Source organism: Humulus lupulus, chromosome 5 (assembly GCF_963169125.1).
Source record: "Humulus lupulus chromosome 5, drHumLupu1.1, whole genome shotgun sequence".
Taxonomy (NCBI): domain Eukaryota; kingdom Viridiplantae; phylum Streptophyta; class Magnoliopsida; order Rosales; family Cannabaceae; genus Humulus; species Humulus lupulus.
Genome location: NC_084797.1, coordinates 233060242 through 233081770, shown reverse-complemented (window position 1 = coordinate 233081770; position 21529 = coordinate 233060242). Strand labels below are relative to the sequence as shown.

General features: G+C 31.4%; 2 protein-coding genes across 2 annotated transcripts; one reads left to right on the top strand and one right to left on the bottom strand.

Annotated features, from left to right (window-relative positions):
* Window positions 1-1646: 1646 nt before the first annotated feature.
* On the top strand, window positions 1647-6160 carry LOC133778384 (probable LRR receptor-like serine/threonine-protein kinase At1g63430). Its single transcript, XM_062218280.1, has 13 exons — window positions 1647-2224; window positions 2584-2722; window positions 2859-2930; window positions 3046-3189; window positions 3285-3434; window positions 3751-3867; window positions 3939-4003; window positions 4138-4389; window positions 4498-4703; window positions 4805-4937; window positions 5023-5180; window positions 5344-5559; window positions 5664-6160. The coding sequence occupies exons 1-13, from the start codon at window positions 2140-2142 to the stop codon at window positions 5907-5909; spliced, it is 1983 nt and encodes a 660-aa protein (XP_062074264.1). The 5' UTR covers window positions 1647-2139; the 3' UTR covers window positions 5910-6160.
* A 330-nt stretch (window positions 6161-6490) lies between these two features.
* Window positions 6491-9554, bottom strand: LOC133778385 (RNA-binding NOB1-like protein). Its single transcript, XM_062218281.1, has 5 exons — window positions 9168-9554; window positions 7678-8659; window positions 7335-7503; window positions 6909-7031; window positions 6491-6787 (listed from the first exon to the last, which is right to left on the bottom strand). Exons 1-5 carry the CDS (start codon window positions 9529-9531, stop codon window positions 6638-6640), a joined length of 1788 nt encoding a protein of 595 aa, XP_062074265.1. The 5' UTR covers window positions 9532-9554; the 3' UTR covers window positions 6491-6637.
* Window positions 9555-21529: the final 11975 nt, after the last annotated feature.

Here is a 21529-nt window from a genome sequence, read left to right as displayed (position 1 = left end):
TTGAAAATCAATAGATTAATTGCAAAAACTTCTCTTTTTTTTTTTAGTTTTATTTATAATCTAACAAGATTTTATCATCTTCTCATATAGCCAAGATGTTTATTTTAGGATAATTAAGTGAGAGAAAATAAAAAAGGTCACGTGACAGTCACGTACCGGCAAAGCAAGAGAGGTAAGTGAGTAACTAAATATTATTTTTACTGATTAAAAAAAGAAAAGAAAAAGAGACAGAAAGTAAAAAGGGAACAGTTATGTCGCCAGGCCAGCTGTCTAGACTGACATATATCGCGATATATTGACGATAAGTACAATTCATATCGTGGGCTAATAATTAAGGCTTGGTCTCTCCGTGTGTTGCACATGATTACCTGGCGCAAATTTCGGAATTATGGGCCTATGGGCCCAATAGGCCCGGTACGTGCATGGGGTGGTGAACACTATATATATTCAATTAAATTTTGGAACTGAATAAATAAATTATACGGCTGACAATAAGGCATAATAAATTGAAATCACAAAAATTTATGTCAATTTAAAATGAAAAAAAATTAATAATAATATAATTTTCACAATGATTCTCATTTTATAGAACTTTTTTTTAAAAAAAAAATATACTGTTTTCAATGCCATGTATTTGAATAATTAATTAGGAAAAGTGTGGATAAATTCAATGTATGTTGCTTGGCACTTGGTCCTAGTTTCTATCCATTTGGATCTTTTTAGTATCAATCCCAATAATTTGTTAATTAAAAAATTAAATATAAATATGGAAATTGTTACAATCTATTTCTACAAAATTCTCCACTATTTGTTTAGTTTAAATGAGTAATCAACAATTTTTTACTTTTTAATATTATATATTTTTTTACAAACAAAATAATTTTCCACTAATTTACTCTTACTATTTTCTGCCCTTCAATGAAGGATATACAATAAAGTCAAATATTATTTTTAATTTTACACAACCATTAATTGTTGGAATAAAGTGGCATTATTGCTCATAACCAATCATTCAAATCAAATGCCAAGTTATGCCTATTTTTATAATATAAGAGAATTTAACAATAAATACCCTTTAATATTAATCAGTTAATTTTTTTATAAATAAAATAAAAAAGTTTATAAAGAAACATGTTGGGTCATCCTTGCCGTACGAAATAATGAAAATCAACTACAATGCATGGTCAACTATGGATGTCAAAGTTTCCTCTAACCACATATGACATGTAAATGTTTATTTATTTATTTATAAATTAATTGGGTTTTTTTAATGGAGTAAATATTTAATAAGACTTAATTTGTTGTTATTAGTACTCAAAACAAAATTGAAAAGTTTGCTTCTCTAATTACTAATAATCTGATGGGCAAAGCCTATAACTTTAGAATGGTCTGAGTCACACCCAATCAAAATCACCCGAGAAATATAAATTTCATTTTGTCTTGTCATTAGCTATAATATCGTCATGAGATATATTTATATAATTAACCCATAAGTCACCCAAAAAAAACACCACTAATTTACTATTTATTTAAACATAAAATTTTAATTTTTGTAAAGAAAATAAAAGTAGTTCTAATATAAATTAAAATAGCGCCATTTTAAAAAGGAAACATTCTCTCTCCTTACATAAGTGATTTTGTTATCCATATATTATTCATTTTTTTCTTTATCCTTTATTTCAAAATCCTTTGTTGTTATTTTGGCTCTTCTTTAACTGGTTATAGCTATTGCAAATTAGCATTAAAAAAACCTGTCTTTGAGTCCAAGTTTTTTTTCTAGTTGGATTTCCGGTTCCTATCACCATCCAAAATTTTGGGTTAGTTTTCATTTTGTTCAGTGATTTGGCTATGGTGGGTAGTTGCTGAATCTTGGGTTTAAAACTATGTAGTGGTTAGTTTATTTTCTTTCTTTTTCTTCTGGGTTCCATTTTCGTTTTCATATTTGTGTATCAGAAACCAATCCATTTTATAGTGTTGGATTGAAGTGTTAGTAGGATCTTGACCTCGGGTAGTCTTTGTTTTCTCATAAAAATATCATCTTTACAAGTTCATTGGTTTTTCTTTTTTATTTTCTTTTTTGGTAAGTTTTGGGTAATGAGTTCTTTTGGGTCTTCTGTGGTCGAGGGAAATTGAGTGAAAATGAGGTCACTTGCTGAGTATCTGCTTTTGTTTTTGACATCTGGGGTTCTTATTGTGGTCTGTGAGGCATTTGTACAAAAAGAAGGTATGCATTTCTGTGTTAGCATTTCTTTCTCAGATCCCGAATTCTGTAAATCTCTGTTTGGTTACTAGGGAAATGTAGGGAAAGAAAGCAAGTATTTGAGTTTGTCAATCTTGTTTTTTTGGTGCTGTTGGATTGGAGTTCATTAAAACTAAAACTGGAATAAAAAAAAATCACTTTGTAAAGGGGTCTTATTGTTAGTAAGTTATAACGATCATACGAAACTTATAAGTTGCACTTAACTTCTATTCATCTTTGGTTGTTCCTTGATTTCTAGTACTGTCATTGTCTGTTTGGTCTTTGGGATTTTGTTGGTGAATGTACTAGATCTTCTCTGATCAGAAAATCTTGGCTTTGCTCAGTTTTGGCACTTAGAACTTTTAAGGAAGCTATATATGAAGACCCACATCTGGTTTTGAACAATTGGAATGCTTTAGACACCGATCCTTGTGACTGGAATGGCGTTTCATGCACTGGGTCTCGAGACCATGTTATAAAGATGTAAGATATCAGATATGGTTTATCTATATTAGTACGAATCATAGTAAATTTTTGTAACTAGATTCTTTGCTATTGGGAAGTTTTAATAAAGGGTGGTTTTATAACTTGGTTTCTGGTTTTGGAACTGTTTTTGCAGTAATATATCTGGGGCATCTATAAGGGGATTTCTTGCTCCAGAATTGGGACAACTTAGCTTCTTGCAAGAACTGTATGCTTTTTCTTCACTTGTCACTCTTTTTTCTTCTTTTCTATACCATGTTTATTTCTAACTTCGAAGCATGTTGTCTGAATTGAAGCATGATTTTATTGGTTGGTTTTTGTAGAGTTTTGCATGGAAACAAGCTGCTTGGAGTAATTCCCAAGGAACTGAGTTTGTTAAAGAACCTCAGGATCTTAGACTTGGGAGTGAATGAACTCACTGGTCCAATTCCTCTAGAGTTTGGGAACTTAACCAGTGTTATGAAAATGTAATAGGAGTATAATATATGCATTTTCATTCGAGTTCAGTTTATGGATCATTTTGGATTTGATTTACCGGTGCAGTGTACTTCTACTCTTGCAGAAACCTTGAATCCAATGGGTTGACTGGCCATCTTCCTCCTGAGCTTGGAAACTTGAGCAACCTCACGGAGCTTCGGTTGGACAGGAATAGGCTTCAAGGGACTGTTCCTGCTGGTGGCAATGTTGATTGGACCTCTAGCATGCATAGAATGTAAGTTAGATATCTCTTTCATCTTTCACAAATCCTTTTTACTATGGATGCTTACAAGTCATGTCATATTGAAATCTTCAAAGAAACACATAATGTTAGCTGCATGCATTTAAATAATTATTTTCAGTAGCATTGCAACCATTGAGGGAACTGATTAAGCCTACTGTGCATGTAGAATGTAACATGCAACTGTGCATGTTATATTAACAGTCTAAGCATGCTAAACAATTCTCGCTACAAGAAAGCGTTATTTCATATATTGATCTTAGGATTAGTGTCCTTTAAATTTGTCTCTTATCACTTGTTTTTTCTTCAGGTATGCACCAGGATCAAACTCAACAGGTTTCTGTCGATCATCTCCGTTCCAAAAGGCAGATTTCTCATACAACTTCTTTGTTGGCACTATACCTAAGTGCTTGGATTATCTTCCAAGGTACCTTTATGACCCTGTCATCTTTGGTTCGAGTGTTAGTAATCCTTTGCTCACAATATTATTTAATACAGGACAAGTTTTCAAGGGAACTGCCTCCAACATAAAGAAATAAAACAGCGCCCTAAAAAGCAATGTGGTATTTGACAATGATTATTCTCTTGTTTTATGTAGCTGAAATTTAAGGATTATCTCATATACATGTTGAAATCCATGTTCATTTATAATTTAAAATCTATTCTTCTAGTTGCGAGTGACTTTTTTTTTTTTCAGATGGTGTTTCTCCTATCAAAAGCCATGCAGAAGCTAATCAAAAGCACCAGCCACTTGATTATCAGTCCAAGCATCAGGGAACATCAAAACCTACCTGGCTTCTGGCTCTGGAAGTAGTGACAGGAGTCATGGTGGGCTCTCTCTTTCTAGTTGCACTTCTCACAGCTATCCAGAAATGCAATACAAAATCGTCCCTTATTATTCCTTGGAAGAAATCAGCAAGCGAGAAGGAACACGTTAGTGTATACATAGGTCAGTACACGCCACACATCTTCCAATGGAGTTGTTGTCATTGAAGGTGCTGATTTTTTAGTATAATTATTGGTTACTTTACTATAATTTCTTTTTTTCTTTTCGCAGATTCCGAGTTGTTAAAAGATGTAGTTAGATTCAGTAGACAAGATCTTGAAGTAGCCTGTGAAGACTTCAGTAACATTATTGGGACTTCACCAGATAGTGTTGTCTACAAAGGAAACATGAGAGGTGGGCCTGAGATTGCAGTGATATCCCTATGCTTCAAAGAAGAGAATTGGACTGGTTTTCTTGAACTCTATTTTCAAAAAGAGGTATTGTTCTCTGTTACATGAAGGAAAATTTTACCACTAATAGTGCTAGCTACCTCCTTTTAAAAGACCAAGTGTTATAAACCACTTTAATTTTCATTCAGGTGGCAGATTTGGCAAGATTAAGTCACGAGAATACTGGGAAGTTGCTTGGTTATTGTAGTGAGTGCACTCCATTTACAAGGATGCTAGTTTTTGAATATGCATGTAATGGAACACTGTATGAGCACCTTCATTGTAAGTTGTGATGCTTTCTCCTTTCAACATGTGTTTGCTTAATTATGTTTCGCTGGCTCATACCCAAGTGATAATTTTACTACAGATGGAGAAGGATGCCAGTTGTCTTGGACACGGCGAATGAAAATTATAATAGGCATTGCTCGAGGATTGAAGTATCTTCACTCAGAAATTGAGCCACCATTTACCATATCAGAGTTAAATTCTAGTGCTGTATACCTTACAGAAGATTTTTCCCCCAAGGTATACCAATGATTTTTTTTTCTTTTCAAATTTGTCATTTTTTTAAATTAGAACAATTTCTCATTCATATGAGCTGTAGATCATAATTTCCATGTAGCTAATGCAAATTTGACATCACCAAAAAATTCTGACTTTAAGAACACTGCCTTGAATTGAAATGCAGCTTGTTGACTTTGAAAGCTGGAAGGGAATTATTGCTAGGTCTGAAAAATATTCAGGCTCCATTGACAACCAAGGTTCTATATGCGTTCTTCCAAATTCTCTGGAAGCTCGCTACCTCGATATTCAAGGGAATCTTTATGCATTTGGTGTTCTTTTACTGGAAATAATCAGTGGGAGAGCTCCATACTGTAAAGATAAAGGCTGCTTGTTGGAATGGGTAATGAAACTCTAAAATTTGAATTCTATTATTTGTTTTCCCTTTTCTAGGTGACTTTGAATATGAATTATGTACCAAGGACTAAAGGGTTCTCTCTGCTGCAGGCCAAGGAGTACATTGAGTTGCCAGAAGTGATGTCTTATTTGGTGGATCCTGAACTGAAACATTTTAAGTATGAAGATCTCATGGTCATATGTGAGGTGGTGAATCTTTGCATAAATGAAGATCCCACCAAGCGACCGCAGATGCAGGTGTTATGCAACATGTTGGAGACCCGAATTGACACGACAATCGCCATCGAGCTCAAGTCATCATCTTTAGCATGGGCTGAACTTGCTCTCTCATCCTAATATGAAGTTGAAGCTAACACACCTTGTAAAGCAGAATTATATACAGTTTTACTACTATCTTTTTCTGTCCCACTCACCACCACCTTGAGTTTTAAATTACCCTTTTGTTTTAATCTTTGTAAATGTTGTGTTGAAGAGAAGAGTTGAGAGTTTCATGCAAGACAAGTCTCCTTGTATACCATTGGATGATCAGGAAAGTTCTGAAATTACTAACAAGCGAATTAATATATCATAATAGGCATTTTTTTTCTTCTCTTTTTCCATGTTTTGGCTTCGACAGAAAGTATCTTGTTTATTTGTTACTTGTTTGAAAGGACTTGCCAGTTGTTACTGATGTTAATCCAGATATTTATTGATAGTGTATGGATGAGGTATCATAAACTTTTGCTTTCAAAAGAAAAAAGAAAATCTAATAAATGTTTCGAATGAGTGCTATCTCTGTCATAAATATAAAGCTGAAAAGGAGACAAGAATCTTAAATTGGGGTGCAGCCTTTAATTGCACACAGGTTCCATGCAATCACTAAAAGATTCCTTGAGTAAATAAAGCAGTTGGAAGAGGAAATGAAAGTTGTATAGAGCTAGACAAAAGTATAAATAATATTATAAAAGGGAGAATTAGAATGCACTCAACAAAATTTGACCACTTCTTGGCAACATGACTTTCAAATATCAAAACAATTTAAGGAATATAAAAATTTATGAAGATGAGCCAAATCCCATTATTTACTAGTGCTTGGAACGAGAGTAATGATTATCATTAGGGTTTCTCTTGCCACTGAAAGCAGCTAATGCCTTCCTCACTGGAGGCTGAAAAGGAGCTCTTTTATCACTATGGTGTTGGCTGAAGATGTCGCTTGAGATGAAGAGGTCATCTCCCTGAAAGTAAAAGTATGCAATAACCTTAGTTAAAATCAGACATGTGATACTTCCCTTGGAATAAAAAGAGAACCACATTCCCAGATAATCAAGAGAAACATTAAATAAGATAATATGAAACCTCTTTAGCTGCTGCTTTCTTCTTTGCCTTTGGATATAGCATCTTATGGGGTAGTTGATCTTCACGCAAGATGAGGTTCTTAGTAACAGCGTCCCTTCCACCTTGAGGTAATGGCAGTGAGAACTGTACACAGCAAAATGTCAAGACACGTATATAGGACATGGACAACAGAGCTTATATAACACACCTGATATAGAACCCAAAAAAGCCAAACGAATGATAATCTTTGTAGCATATGATATAGATCGAAAGATGAATCTTTAAAACCAAACTATTACATCGACAGAACAATAGCCGAACCGCAAATATTATTGTAACATGGAAGTTACAAAACCATAAGTAACTGCTACAAACCATATGGGAAACCAACTTAAAAAGGCTAAAATCAAAATAATGTTCATTTCAGTGGGTGACGTATACACTTACTTTCGTGCCACGCAGTATAATACGAGGACGTCGAGCTGCCAAAACAATTCCATTCTCACCAACTGTAACAGCTACTTTGCGTAAAGTGCCACCATTTCCACACTTGGGACAGAAAATTCTCCCTATCTCAGCAGTCACTGTATAGCAGGCATGACACCTTAAAACCCACCTAAAAAAACAGACAGTTGTTTCTTCAAACGCTCAAAGCCCCTTGGTTACAACACAGTTTGCATGGTCATACATACAATTTGACATGGTAAATTATGCTTAAAAATCATTCCCATGCAACTGGAGAGAGAAGAATAGAACACTAATTTATCCAATGAAATATAAATTCAAGTACCTTTGAAGCTGGCGGATTTGCATTCCACCTGGTGCCAGCAAGCGTAAACCCATCTGCAGAATAACATTTTGCATAGCAAAGTCACTAGTTATACAAGCAACACTGGACTCGGACAAGGATCTGAGTGTCCAGCTCTGCTCACTGCTATCACCATCCCCAGCATTTGAGGCATCAACACTATCACTGATCTCACTTGAGAGCTCTAAATGGTCAAGCTCTTCACTATCTCTTTCAGCGCTTTCGTTCCCATCTTGAAGTGCATTTGCTGAATCTCCTTCCAACCTCATCTGGTCCAGGATTGTAGAGAGGCTTTCTTCATCATTCTGTCCCTCTTGTATGTCACCCTCTTTATCACCATTCTCCCCCTCTTTTACACCATTCTCTTGGCCACCATTGTTCTCTCCAATTATCTCATTCTTTTCAGAAATCTTATCTTTTTCAGATAATGCTTCATAATGCTCCCATCTAGCTTTTCTTCTCAGAAATCTTCTATGAGTGCTTCGACTGACAGCAGGCATCCAGTCACCAGCATCTTCGCCAAACTCTCCCTGAGACGCATCTATTCCATCAACCACCATCTTTTTCCCTTCAATGTTTATCTCCTTTTTCTTAGGAGGATATAATCTTTTTGGTCTCCCATCAGTTTCTTCATCATCCTCCTGCTGATGCTCAGAACCAGTATCAGAAATCACATTCAAGTTCAAATCTTTCAAGGGCAGGATTCTTGAATTGTCATTCGATATATCTTCGCCTTGGTGTTCCAAAGCTTCCCATTCTTCCAAATTGGGGACATTGGAACCCCAACCAGGCAATTCCTTCTCAGGCAATCTCTTCACATTAACAGTATGAATAGCTGGAGGACATTCCCTAAGATGACTTGTACCATGAATTTGAGCCTCCAAAGTATAAGTCAGGGCAATGAGCTTGATATCCACATCTGATAATGTCTGTAAATCTCCGGTCGCTCTCGCAAACTTAATCACTATTCAAAAACAAATTCAATTGAACTAACTCAAAACTCAAAAGTCTTCAGCAAAATAATGAAAAGAAAATAAATGGATTAAATTTGGAAGAAATGAAAACTTCATAACTACCCAAGATGGCAAATTTGATGGACTCAAGCCCAATATTGATATTAAAATTTAAGTGCAAGTGTCATTATCCAAAATGGGAAGTTCTATGGATTCGACACCCAATATTTTAAGTCCCTTTTCAAGTGTAGATGATCAAACTAACCTGATTGTTTCACACCGTGTTTGAAATAGTTTATGAGGTGCAATGTGGAAAGTATACAAGCTAAAATAGTTGGGTATAGTTTTCAATTCAAACCAATGATATACATATATATATATATATATATACTCTTTCCAATTTCCAACTTAGATCAAATTGGAAATAAACTTCAAACTCACATCTTCAACTAAATCACGATGCAATTGAAATGCAAATCTCCAATCCTGTTAGGTTGAAAAATTGAAAGAATCACATACCTCTGCTGAGAGATTCGGGGGTAGGTTCCAAGGACTGGACGGAGAATGGGACTACAGAGAGTCGGTGGCGGGAGACGGGGTCGCGGACCTCGTCCATGACCTCCGGAACGGAAACGAACTTGTCGGCACATTGGGAAAGCTTCTCTCCGCCTTGGATGATGGCGTTGGCGTCGACTACAGCCACCGCAATGCCTTTGGTAGAGTTGCAGGTTTGAGCGAAGACGCCGACAGTGGCCTCAGGGGTAGGATTTTGGGGCTTAGGTGCTGCTTGGGATTTCACTACGCTGCTCCAACATGAAGCTGTAGCCGGAGCCGGAGCTGGAGCTGGAGCTGGAGCTGGGGAAGGGGTTGAGGTTTCCTCCATGGTTGTTACAAGACGAAAGGAAGCAGCTTTGCTAAAACCCTAATAAACCACCATATACATACTACCCGTAACACGTCAACAACGACGTCGTTTGAAGTAATATGTTTTTATTTTGGACAAAATTACCCAACTTTTTATTATTATGAAATTGAAAAGAGAAATTTACATTTCTTATTGTTTTTTATAATTTAATTACAAAAATCACTTATAAAATTTTATTTATAAAAATCCCTGGACATATCATCAAAACAATACCTGATTCTAAAATTAATATATCTGAATATGAAACTTTCTTGAACTTCTGTTTTTCTCATTGTTCTGGGTTTAAAAAAGTAATTTTTTAGTTACTTAAAATGTTAATAAGTTAGCAATTAGTTATTTTTTTTTATGAAAATTTTATTTTTATAGCATATTATTTTATATACATTTTGGTTATCTTCAATACTTATTTTTTGAAACTTTTTTTTTATCTTAAGACACTAATTAGTCATTTTGAAGTTATATTATGGTGTCTTATTACTTAAGATATTTTTACGTTGTCGATTAGTTATTTTTTAGAAACTAATGAATCACAATAATATATATATAAAAAATTACTATATAGCATATTATTAAAAGTTACTTTTACTATACTATAGAGTAATTTTTTATATATTCTATTTAAAAATTACGAAACAATGTCCTAGAGAATCTATTTAAAAAAAAAATACTTAGAATATTTTTAAATAAATTTAAGTTGTTTAGAATACAATATAATATCTTATAAATGTAAAATAAGAATACAACTTTTAGTATATTAAATTTTGATCAAGATTAAAACTTAGTTACTTTTTGGTCAACACAATATAAAAAATAAAATAAAAGGTTGCTTTTTATTCTCGTCATCTTCTCCGGTGATGGCAAAAAAACATATGTTTCCTACATATCAAAACGATCACCTTGAAGAGTAGGTCGCGATGGTACCACTTTTAAGCCCAATCGACTAGCGGTGTGGCCGGAAATTTTTTTTGAAATTAAAGATAAGAGAGTAAGAAACTAATAAAAAAAAGTATAGTGAATAGAGATAGAGAGAGGGGGCCCTCTACTATGAAAAAATAAACAAAAAGAAAATTTAAAAAAAATTAAAAAAAGTGGTATAAAAGATGGTGAAAAAAATAACTAATTGGTAACTTATTAACATCTATATATATATAAAGGAGAGCTTCAACGATATTATGTGGCATTCTAAAATCTCTTCAAATCATTCTTTCTATTTTCTCATTTAATCTAATTTTTTTATTCATTTTCTATTTTCTAAAATATCTTAACAATTAAAAATATCAATATATATACATATTAATTTGATTAAAAATTTATTTAGTTTAAATATCTTAACTACTTATTTATTGAAAAATACTAAAAAAATTAATTAAAAATTACGTAATAATTTTCAATTATCTATATATCTATTTTTCTTATTATATTATAATTATGTTTTTTTATTCCAAAGTGAATAGAATTTGATTTATTTCAACGATGTATATTTTGAATTTAAATTTGATTAGATATTTCATTACAACAACTATTTAATTAAATTATAAATATAAGTAAACAATATTTTTTTCTCATTTTTTATATTACTTTTTTAATTTATAGCTATTAATTTATTAAAGAATTTTTTTATCTATTTTGTCTGTTCTCTTTTTTCTCATTTTTATTTTAATAAAAATATCTACATATAATAATAATAAAATCTATCTATTTATATTTTAACTTTTTGACAAAATACAGGATCCAAATGTTAACTTTTAACAATAAAATATTCAAACGGGTAATCAACCAAATTATACGTGGTTCAAATAATATATCTTTACATTCCTATTTTTTAATTTTTGACAAAACACAAGGTCCACAAGTTAATTTAAAAAAAAAAATTAATGGTCAAAATTGGTAAACAACTAAAATACAAGGTTCAAAATGATGTGAACCCTTATAGAAAACATAAATTATATATACTTATATAATTTACTTTTTATAAATAATTTTTAACCTTTTGAATAAATATATGATCCACAGGTTAATTTTTAAAAATAAACAATCAAAATGAGTAATCGGCCAAAATATAGTGTTAAAATAATAGATTTATCTATTTCTATTTTAATATTTTGACAAAACTTGAGGTCTACAAGTTAATTTGTAAAAATAAAAGTTCTAATGGGTGATCGACTAAAATACAAGGTTCAAAATAGTGTGAACCCTTACAGAAAACAAAAATTATATAAATATATAATTTAATTTTCATAAGAAGTTTGAACATTTTAAATAAATACATGGTCCAAAGGTTCATTTTAAAAAACATAGGGTCAAAACAGGTAATGAGCAAAAATACAATGTTCAAATAATCAATCTATCAATTCCAATTTTTATTATTTTGACAAAACACGAGATCTAAAAGTTAATTTTTAAAAATAAAGACTTCAAACAAGTAATTGGCCAAAATAAATCTTACACAAAATATAAATTTTCTTATACATAATTTAGACTTTTTATAAAAAGAACTACGCAAAGCGTATAATAATAATAAATAAAAGTAAATGTACAACAAGCTTTTTGAACTTTGTTTTCAGTACTTTAAAATTTGTCAGAATTTTTCAAAAATCTACAGGAGGTTCGCTATACAATAACGGTGAACACCATCATGAAATAAAAAATTATGGTCAAGATGTCTTCACGTGTCTATATAAAGAACATGTTGTACGAGTATGGTCAAAATGAATCACCACCCCAGAGTCTCCCAAAAAATATTTTAAAATATATATGTTTTAATAATTATAAAAAAACTGCGCGGAGCGCGGTTATATTTTCTAGTTATAAATAATTAAAATGTTACTTTTTTAAACCCAGAAAAATGAAAAAATTGAGATTTCGGGAAAGTTTCAAATTCATGTATATTACTTTTAAAATCTAGTATTTTTTAATGACGTGGCAAGATATTTTTGTAAATAAAATTTTGTAAGTGATTTTTATAATTATTTTATATTATAGGTATATAATTATAAAGATCCCAATTGAAAAATACCAGTTTGGCTCATATGTTTTGCCCGAATACTTGATCGTCTCCTATGTTATGCAAAATGGATCAAAATAATACCATAGACTAAATTTTGGTCAAAATATTTTTCAACATGACCAAAATACCCCAAATTTTATGAAATTAGGTGTGAATTGAAGGGAAAAAATGTAGATTTTTGTTTTAATTCTATTTCGTTTTAGTTTTGATTAAGTTTTATTTAAGATTTCAATTTAATTAATTAAGTTTAAGATAAAGATTAAGTTTTAATTTTGTTTTGATTTTTTATTTAAATTTTTAATATTTAAAACTAATATAATATAATTCAATATTCAATAATAAATGAAATATTTCATTTTTATTTTATTTCATATAATTTAATTCATTAATTAAAAAAACTCAAGGGCATTTTAGTCATATTAATAAATTATTTGACCAAAATCGAGTTCAGTGATTCATTTTGTTCTATTTTGTAAAACATATAGTTCGTTTTGTCATTTAACAAAACATATGAGCCAATTGAGTATTCGGGCAAAACACACGAGTCTTGTATTTTTCCTTATGTAATATACAAAAAGTCTAATAATTAAATTTGTAGATATTTGAATAAATCTAATGTATATAACTAAACTTTAAAAAAGAGAAAAACGTGATTAATAGGATTTTTGTTAAAAAAATAATAAATAGTTTAATTTAAACATTTATATTTGTAAATATGCAATATTATAATAAATAAAAATATCTCAAATAACTAACTCAATAATTAAACTTTGGATTTTTTTTCATATTTATGATTGTTTTAGGAATATTTGCAGGAAAATACCTAAGTTTTCACTTTATAATACTTAAATACTTAAGTTTTTTTTTTTTGCGGCTAAAATACCTTCCGTCAACATTTTTGGTGGCCGTATGTACTTATCGTTAATTGCCAAGTAAACTTACATGTGGTAGCCATTGATTGGTCAACGTTATTTATTATTTATTTTTATTAAAAAAATCATTTAAAGATTTAAAAATTAAATAAAAATGTTTAAAAATATAATAAAAATAAAAAATGATTTTAAATATTTAAAAACTTAATACCTAAATTAAATTTCAAACAAAATTAAGTAGATATTTTTCTTTTCTTCTCTCTCTTCACGATTCTTCTTCTTCTCCCTCTTCTTTCTTTTTTTCGTCCATGCTTGAAGCTTTTCTTCTCTCTCTTCGCGACAGGCTTAAGGCTGGAAACTATGGAAGATGGTGATGTCGAGACTGAGTTTGGAAGAGCCTAGGCGAGTGATGGACTCAAAACGGGTATGTTTTAAATATTTATAACTCGCAAGCGCACGGATTGTATATGAAATATAGTGTTCGTGTACGCACGAGATCGAACCCAAATGAGTTGTCTAAAATCGAAAAGAAAACTATTTTAAAGAAAAATTAATAAATTCTAACCTAGCCCCAAAGATTGATGAAATTTTTTGTATAATGAAAATAAAATAAAAGATAATAATAAAGATATTAAAGACAATATATATAACTAAATTAATAATTTTAAACAAGATAGTAAAAGAACGATTATTAAGATAATAGAATCCACAAAATATAAATTCAATAATATTTAAAAGTACATTGATTTCCAAGTTTTAGTAATAGTAGAAATTAATCAAACCATTACTTATTTAAATTAGATATTCTATTTAAGCACAAGTTTTTATAAAAATATAGGATCTATCTTCACTTTTAAAAATTATAATTTCAAAGCATTTAGTGTAAATCAATCTAATGAAATAATAAATAAATCAATGAACATTATTTATAAGGCAAAACATAATATTTTTGTTCTAATCATTGGATGTGTACAATTTAATGACACATCTTACACAAAGAATATTATGTTTTTGCACTAATGAATAACAAAGTGTAAATATGTTCTAACAATCTAAAATACAAAATATTTAAGATGAAAGAAAATCCATAAACTTTGTTGCACAAAATGGAAAATCAGCATACAAAATAAACACTATCTAGTTACATATTGTTTCATCATCACCTTAATAATCATAAAAAGTTTAGAAACTCATAACTAGAATAAAAAATACAAACAAAAAAATTACAAACATAACTAGGAAAATTTGGAGGAAAACCCCCAAATTGTTCCTCTAAAAATACATTGAAAATTAACCAAAAGGAAGAAGAAGATGAAGAGAATTGAGAGGTCTTGAAATGTGATAAGTGTGTAGTGTAACCTCTCCCAAAATTAAGCACTAAACTCCCTTATTTATAGCAAAAAAAAAGGGTATTAAAATAATTAATTTAAATAATTATAATATGGCAAATAGGGGTAAATTGTAGGGTGTAATGATGATTTTGGGGTAAATGTGTAGAAACGTTTGGGTAAAAAAAATAGTATTTTTGGACAAAGGGGACAAGAGTACATATATGCTTTTGTGGGCTCAAGAAGGGAAAAGAAGGTGGCTTATGGTGTTGGGGCAGGGGCTGGCTGCTGGGTGGAAAGGGCCAGGCGTTGGGTGGCTGCACGTTTGGATTGGTGAGGTGCTGGCAAGGGCGTGGGCCTGGCTGAAGTAGCTGGGCTGAAAGTGGGCTGAAGGGTGTTTGTGTGGGCCGACTGGGCTTGAGCAAGGCTTCGGGTGGGAGCTTCAGCTACTTGCAGTGCCAAGCGTGATGGGGTGTTGGTCCTGGCGGATTGGGCCGGTTGGAGGCAAGCTTCTGGTGTGGTGTGGATGGCAGGAGTGTTGCTTGGAGGTGCACGGCTGAAGCTGGAATTGGAGGCATGGGCCAGGCGGGCCCTGGTGGCTGGGTCGAGTGAGTGGCAGGCTCGGCCAACCAATGGGCTTGGCTGGAGGCTTGGGTTTGATTTCAAAAATACCACTTTTCTTTATTCTTTTCCTCACTTTTCAAAGCCCAAAAATACCATAAATTCCTTACAAAATAAATATAAAATAAATCATAATAAAATATTTTCAACTATAAAATAAATCAATTTAATTCTTTGAAAATATTAGTTATAACTTAATTTATATTTAACATTTAAGTTCAATAAAATGACATTTTTTGACCTATAACTAAACAACAATAATTCAAATGATTAAACTACGACATTTTACAACAAATAACTATAAAAATACACAAAAATGTATAAAATTAAAAATAAACCTAATAAATTCAAAATTACTTTAAAACTTAATAAATCAATTAAAAACTCAAGAACTGAGCAACAATTAGCACATAAAAAGTGGTAAAATAACTCTATTTTGTAGAGTTATCAGCGAGGTGAGGCAAGGAAAAGTGAGAGGTTGGGTTCTACTTTTCAGACCTGGTTTTTTTTTTTGCCTACCACATTTCTTTATGCACGGATTTATGTCTGGTTTAGAAGATCTCAGGTGAGGTGAAGGCAAGGAGGTTGTCGTAGGTAGAGGTTGTCGAAGCTGGGTGTTTGTGGGTCTGGGTTTTTGTGGGTTTGGGTGTTTGAAGGTGCACAATGGGAGATGAACACAAGCCAAAATTAATTTAGATTTTTCAAACAAACAAAAATCAAATTGATGTAGGTTTGGGTGTATGAAGATGCACATTGTTGCTCTCATTCTCATATGAATAACGACAACTTGTTGTACAGATTTTTGTTTGAGCTGTTTTGCTTCAGATTTGTATTTTTGTTTTCAAGAATGGATGAGTGATATCTTTGAATCCCAAATCTAAGATATTGACTTTGTGAATTTTGATGGTATTATTTGAATGATGATATGTATTTGACAATAATAGTTTGAAAATGAAAATATGTCATTGATGAACAATATTATTTTTATCTCTATATTTGGAAGAAGAATCATGGAGATGAGCGATGAATTATGGAGATGAACGATAGAACACGATTAATTTTTAAGTTAATTTAATTTGTTTTTTTGTTTAAAGTTTAATTCAGTTTAATTTTTATGTTAATTTAATTTATTTTTTGTTTACATTTAATTTAGGTATTAAGTTTTTTAATTTTTAAAATTATTTTTAATTTTTTATGATATTTTTTGCCTGTGCCCTTGAACTCAAACAGTTCCCCTTTTTCTGGTGAAAATACTACCTTCTTGCGCTTGCAATCGATAGACGCTCCATATTTTGAAAAAAGGTCTATTCCCAAAATTACATCAAAATCAAATAAATCTAATACAATCAGATCTACAAACAATTCCCTCCCGTCTACCCATAAAGGTACAACTCTAACCCAACTTCTAGAAATTATCACCTATCCATAAGGTAACATGGTCCCAAATCCCAAATTAAACAATTAACTAGGTACATTTACAAGATTTACAGTTTTACTAGCAATAAATGAATGAGATGCACCCGAATCAAATAATACTTTACATATGGTATTAGCCATAAGAATCTGACATGTTACGACAGAAGGATTAGCTTCAACTTTTGTTTGAATGATAGCAAAAACTTTGGTTCCAATATGCTTGTCATCTGTAATATTTGTTTTCCCGGGAGGCAATTTCGTAATTTTACCACTGTGTGCATATCACCAAGCAACTCTTTGGCCAATAACCCAATTTGATTCTCCAACTTCTTCAAGGATGCATCTTGGCTTTGAATCAAGGCATCATTTTTAGCCATAAACTCCCTCATCAATGCCTCAAACGAACTTGATTGATCAACTTGGTGAGGTTCCTCTTCTATGATAAAATCTTGAAAATCCTCCAATGTTTCCTCCCATAATTCTTGAGTGCAATCTTCAAAAGTAGGCTCCATATGGCTAAAATTGTTCTCCAAAACTTGGTTGGTTATTGGAGAAAGCAAGCAATACCACTCATCATATTCCACCATATCTTCAACATCCAATATGCTTCATCAATGGATAATTGGTAGAAATTGGTGGTACCATCTCCTCTTTCTACCCATTCTCTTGTGGTGGCATGCAACCCATTGAGAAAGACTTCAAGTAAACACTCTCTAGAGAGACTATGGTAAGGGAACCTCATGAACAAATTTTTGTATCTCCGCCATGCTCTATGTAAAGGCTCCAAGTCATGTTGAACAAAGTTAATGAATACTTGCCTATGAGACATCTCAAGTACCTCGCAAAAGAACTAAACAAACATGCGTAAATAGGAACTAGGACAAATAAAAATAAACAAATGAAAAATAAGAAACCAAATTGACAAGCAATTGATTTTAACAAACAAAAATTTCACTAAATTCAATCCCCAGCAACAGCGCCAAAAACTTGTTGCGAAATTAATAGTGTGTGCAAGTATAGACAGTCGTCAAACAAGTAATAAAGTGATAAGTCAAGTATCGTTTCCACAGGGATTGAAAATTGGAAATTAATTCACAAAATTAATTACTCACAAATTGGTTTCAAATAAAAGTAAAACAATAAGATAAAACTAAATTAATGAAAAGCAAATAAAATTAACAAACAAAAATTAAGAGAAGAAACAAGCTAGAATTATTAAATTGTCCTAAAAATACAATTATGGTAACAATGTTGCAGAGGAATGCTATAGCAACTGGGCAAAGTTGACCAGGAATTTAAATTTCATAATCCTTTTTCCAAAGTGTTTATGGTTTGGTTCTTTAATTAATTAGCATATTCCTATGCCCAATTAATTTCAAGAATAATAATATAAGTACAATTCCTCTAAGTCATGCAAGGTGATAATATATCCCTATACAATCACAAATCCAAATCTAAGAAATTAAAGACTTGCATCATTCAAGTTTGTGTCCATTATCATTAACCTTTCCAGAATTAATATTAATTCATCAACCAACAATTTGTGATCAAACAAAAGTAAGCATTAGGCAATATACACACTTGAATGAACAAAACTCATCCACCAAAACATTCATGCAACAAAGTATCAAATCACAATTTCAAGTCAAGAAAATAATACTAGCAAAATAAAAATTAACTCATAAATAGATGTGCAAAAATACAAAATTCTAAATTAGAGAAAGATAAAAAAGAAAAACCCATATGGAGTTTGTCACAAGACTCCAAGCTTTTCCCCCAAAATCCCCTTCTTCTTCCTCTTGATTTTTGCCAAATCTCTAAATAAAATTACTAGAGGAAAATACCAAACCTAAAACTAACACTCAAATAAAATATTTTTTTCTTTTTCTTTTTCTTCATTTTTCTGGGTGTTTTTCTCCCTACAATGGTAGCTCTCTCTCCAAAATGGTGGCTACTCCAAGGTTGAAAAGATCAAAACTAACTCTCTAGGGCTCCAAAATTGGGTATAAACCCTTTCTTTTTCTTCTACACGTGGGGACCACTCTTCTTTTCAAAAATTTTCAGCTCCTTTCCACCTCATCCTCACACTATTCAAGTCTCTCCCCCTCATTTAATCACTTGCCAAATGTGCAAACTTTATGTTGCTGGCTGTACACACTTTGCTGCAGCAAAGTTGACTGATGCTACAACAAAATGCCAGAATTTCTGCTCCAAGATGATTTCCTTGCACATGTTTCACTAAGCTTTCCAAGCACCCTTTCTTTTTGCCTTCAAAATAGATACCACATTTTTAGAATATACTCCCATTATTTTCCACAAGAGTTATCATTAATTAAAACAGAATACACAAACAAAATTAAAAGACAAAATGACTAAAACCACACAATAATAACACAAACACTCTATTTCACTTAAATTTTTAAGTTCAAAAGCTCAATTAATAACTCTAAAATATAGAGTTATCAAAGCCCAACGCCACCCTCCAGCGGCCCAAACGCAGCTCCCAGGCCCAGCAAAGTTTCCTCCAGATGACTCGTGAGCCTTGTCTCCTCCAGCCCAACGCCTCACTCAAGCTTCAGCCAGCCTTCTCTTCAACCCAGTGCCACGTGGCACCTCCCCATTGGCTGGGAGTGGGTCAAAACCCTCTTGTACCATCAGCCACCTTCAACCCATATTTTGTGGGTGTTGAGCCTTGCAAAATTGCGATTTTGAGCTTGAAAGCTCATCTTTTTTGGTGTTTTTGAAAAATAGCATTTTTACCAGACACTCTTTTTTGATTTTTCAAAATCATATTTTATTTTTAATATTTCAGATTTATTTTGTAAACCCCATTTTGTTGTTTAATTTTTTTTTAGTCATTCCTCTATAAATAATGACTCATTCTTCACACTTAGTATGTAATTTTAGAGTAAAGAAACTATAGCAAAATTTCTACTCACTTTCTTCTTAGAATTTTGTGAGAATCATGAGCATAATGGCCTAATCTTCCTAGGAAGGTTAGGGATGATTCCATATGCTAGTAATGTTATTTTGCTACTTTGATTTACTATGTTCTTAATGTAAAATATTTGAGTTATTTATGTTCTTTCATTTCTATCTATTTTGTTATCTTTATTTACTTATGCTAATAGTATATAGGATTAGTCATGCTCTTTCTATGTACTTCTAATTAGTAAAAGTAATATTGATACATAATTTTATGTCTAATCTTCTATTAAATTATTGTCTTTGGGTATTTTGTCATTTTTAGATTTTTCATAAGATTAGAATTGCGCTTTCAAAGTAAAGAACTTTATAACTCAAATGGACTTTTGTTAGAAAATAATATGGACTTTAATGTTAGATTCTCCAAGTAAGTGTTGGGATGTGAACTATTTACTTGTGTATTTTTTTTTTTGTAAATCAAGTAACCAAGTAACTAAACAAGCATATGGATGATTCTTGAAACATTTCCATTTCTCAAACTCTTGATTACATCGTACATCTATTTCATTTATCTCATTTTATCACTTTATCAAAAAGACAATACCGAAACCTCAAACCTCTTTTCATTTTCATTTTCATTTCCATTTCCATTTCTTATTTATTTCTTGTTACTAATTTTTTTTTGTGTTATTTTCTACTAATCTTTTGATTTTAGGTTACCGTTTTGTGGATCGACCGCCTGATTATACTACAATCACCACTTAGTGGTTGTCACGATTTGGGCGTTAAACAAATTTTGGCGCCGTTACCGGGGAGGTAGTTTTCAAAGGTATTATTGAAATTTTTACAAAAATATTAGTAACTTTAATTGTGTTTTTGTTGGAATAAATATTGTGTTAGTATACTTTTTTATTTACTAATTTTCAGTTAATTAGATTATTATTATAACAAAAATAAAAAGAAAAAAAAACTAAAAAAAATCATAAACAAATTTTTTTTATGTATAGATATATTTTCTTTTGTTTTTCTTTTTTTATTCTTTTTTGGTAAAACAAAAAAAAACATATTTATATTATAAATATTCATATATATATACATATCTATAAAAAAAATCCAAAAAAATATATATTTATTCTTATTTTAAATTTCCTTTCTTTAATTTTTATTTATTTATTTAATTTTTTTTCTTTTTCAATTTCCTTTCTTTTGGTTAAAAAAAAGAACCATATATATATTTATATAATTTTTTTTCCTTTTTAGTTAATTCTTACTCCATTTTTCTTTCCTAATTTCTATTATATTTTTTTTTAGTTTAATACATATTTAAAAGAAAAGATTAAGCTTGTTATTCTATCTTCACTTTAATTCTCTTTTCTTTATTTTATTTTTGTGTTGTTTATTTTGTTGCTTAGTTTAGGCTTTTATTTTCTTTGCCTTAGTCTTCCTTAGAATTTAGGTTTTCCAAAAAAAAAAAAACATAAAATTGCATAAAATTGTTGTTACACCCAAATTTCGAGACCAGAGATTATGGCCTCGAAATACTGGATTCGTCAGGTATGAGCTCGAAATATATGAAACACATTGTTTGGTCCAGTTGTAAAACCTCTAAAGTAATATGACAATCTCGAAGACGTAACCTCGGGATTCTTTCTAGGCTCGAAATGGCATGACATCGGGATATGTCCGTTATTGAGTGCCTTCGAATTGAATAGCCCGAGCTTAAGAAGTGCAAGCTCGAGTGAGACAGCCTCGATAGTATTTATCTGTTTCGAGTAGGTCTTGGAGTA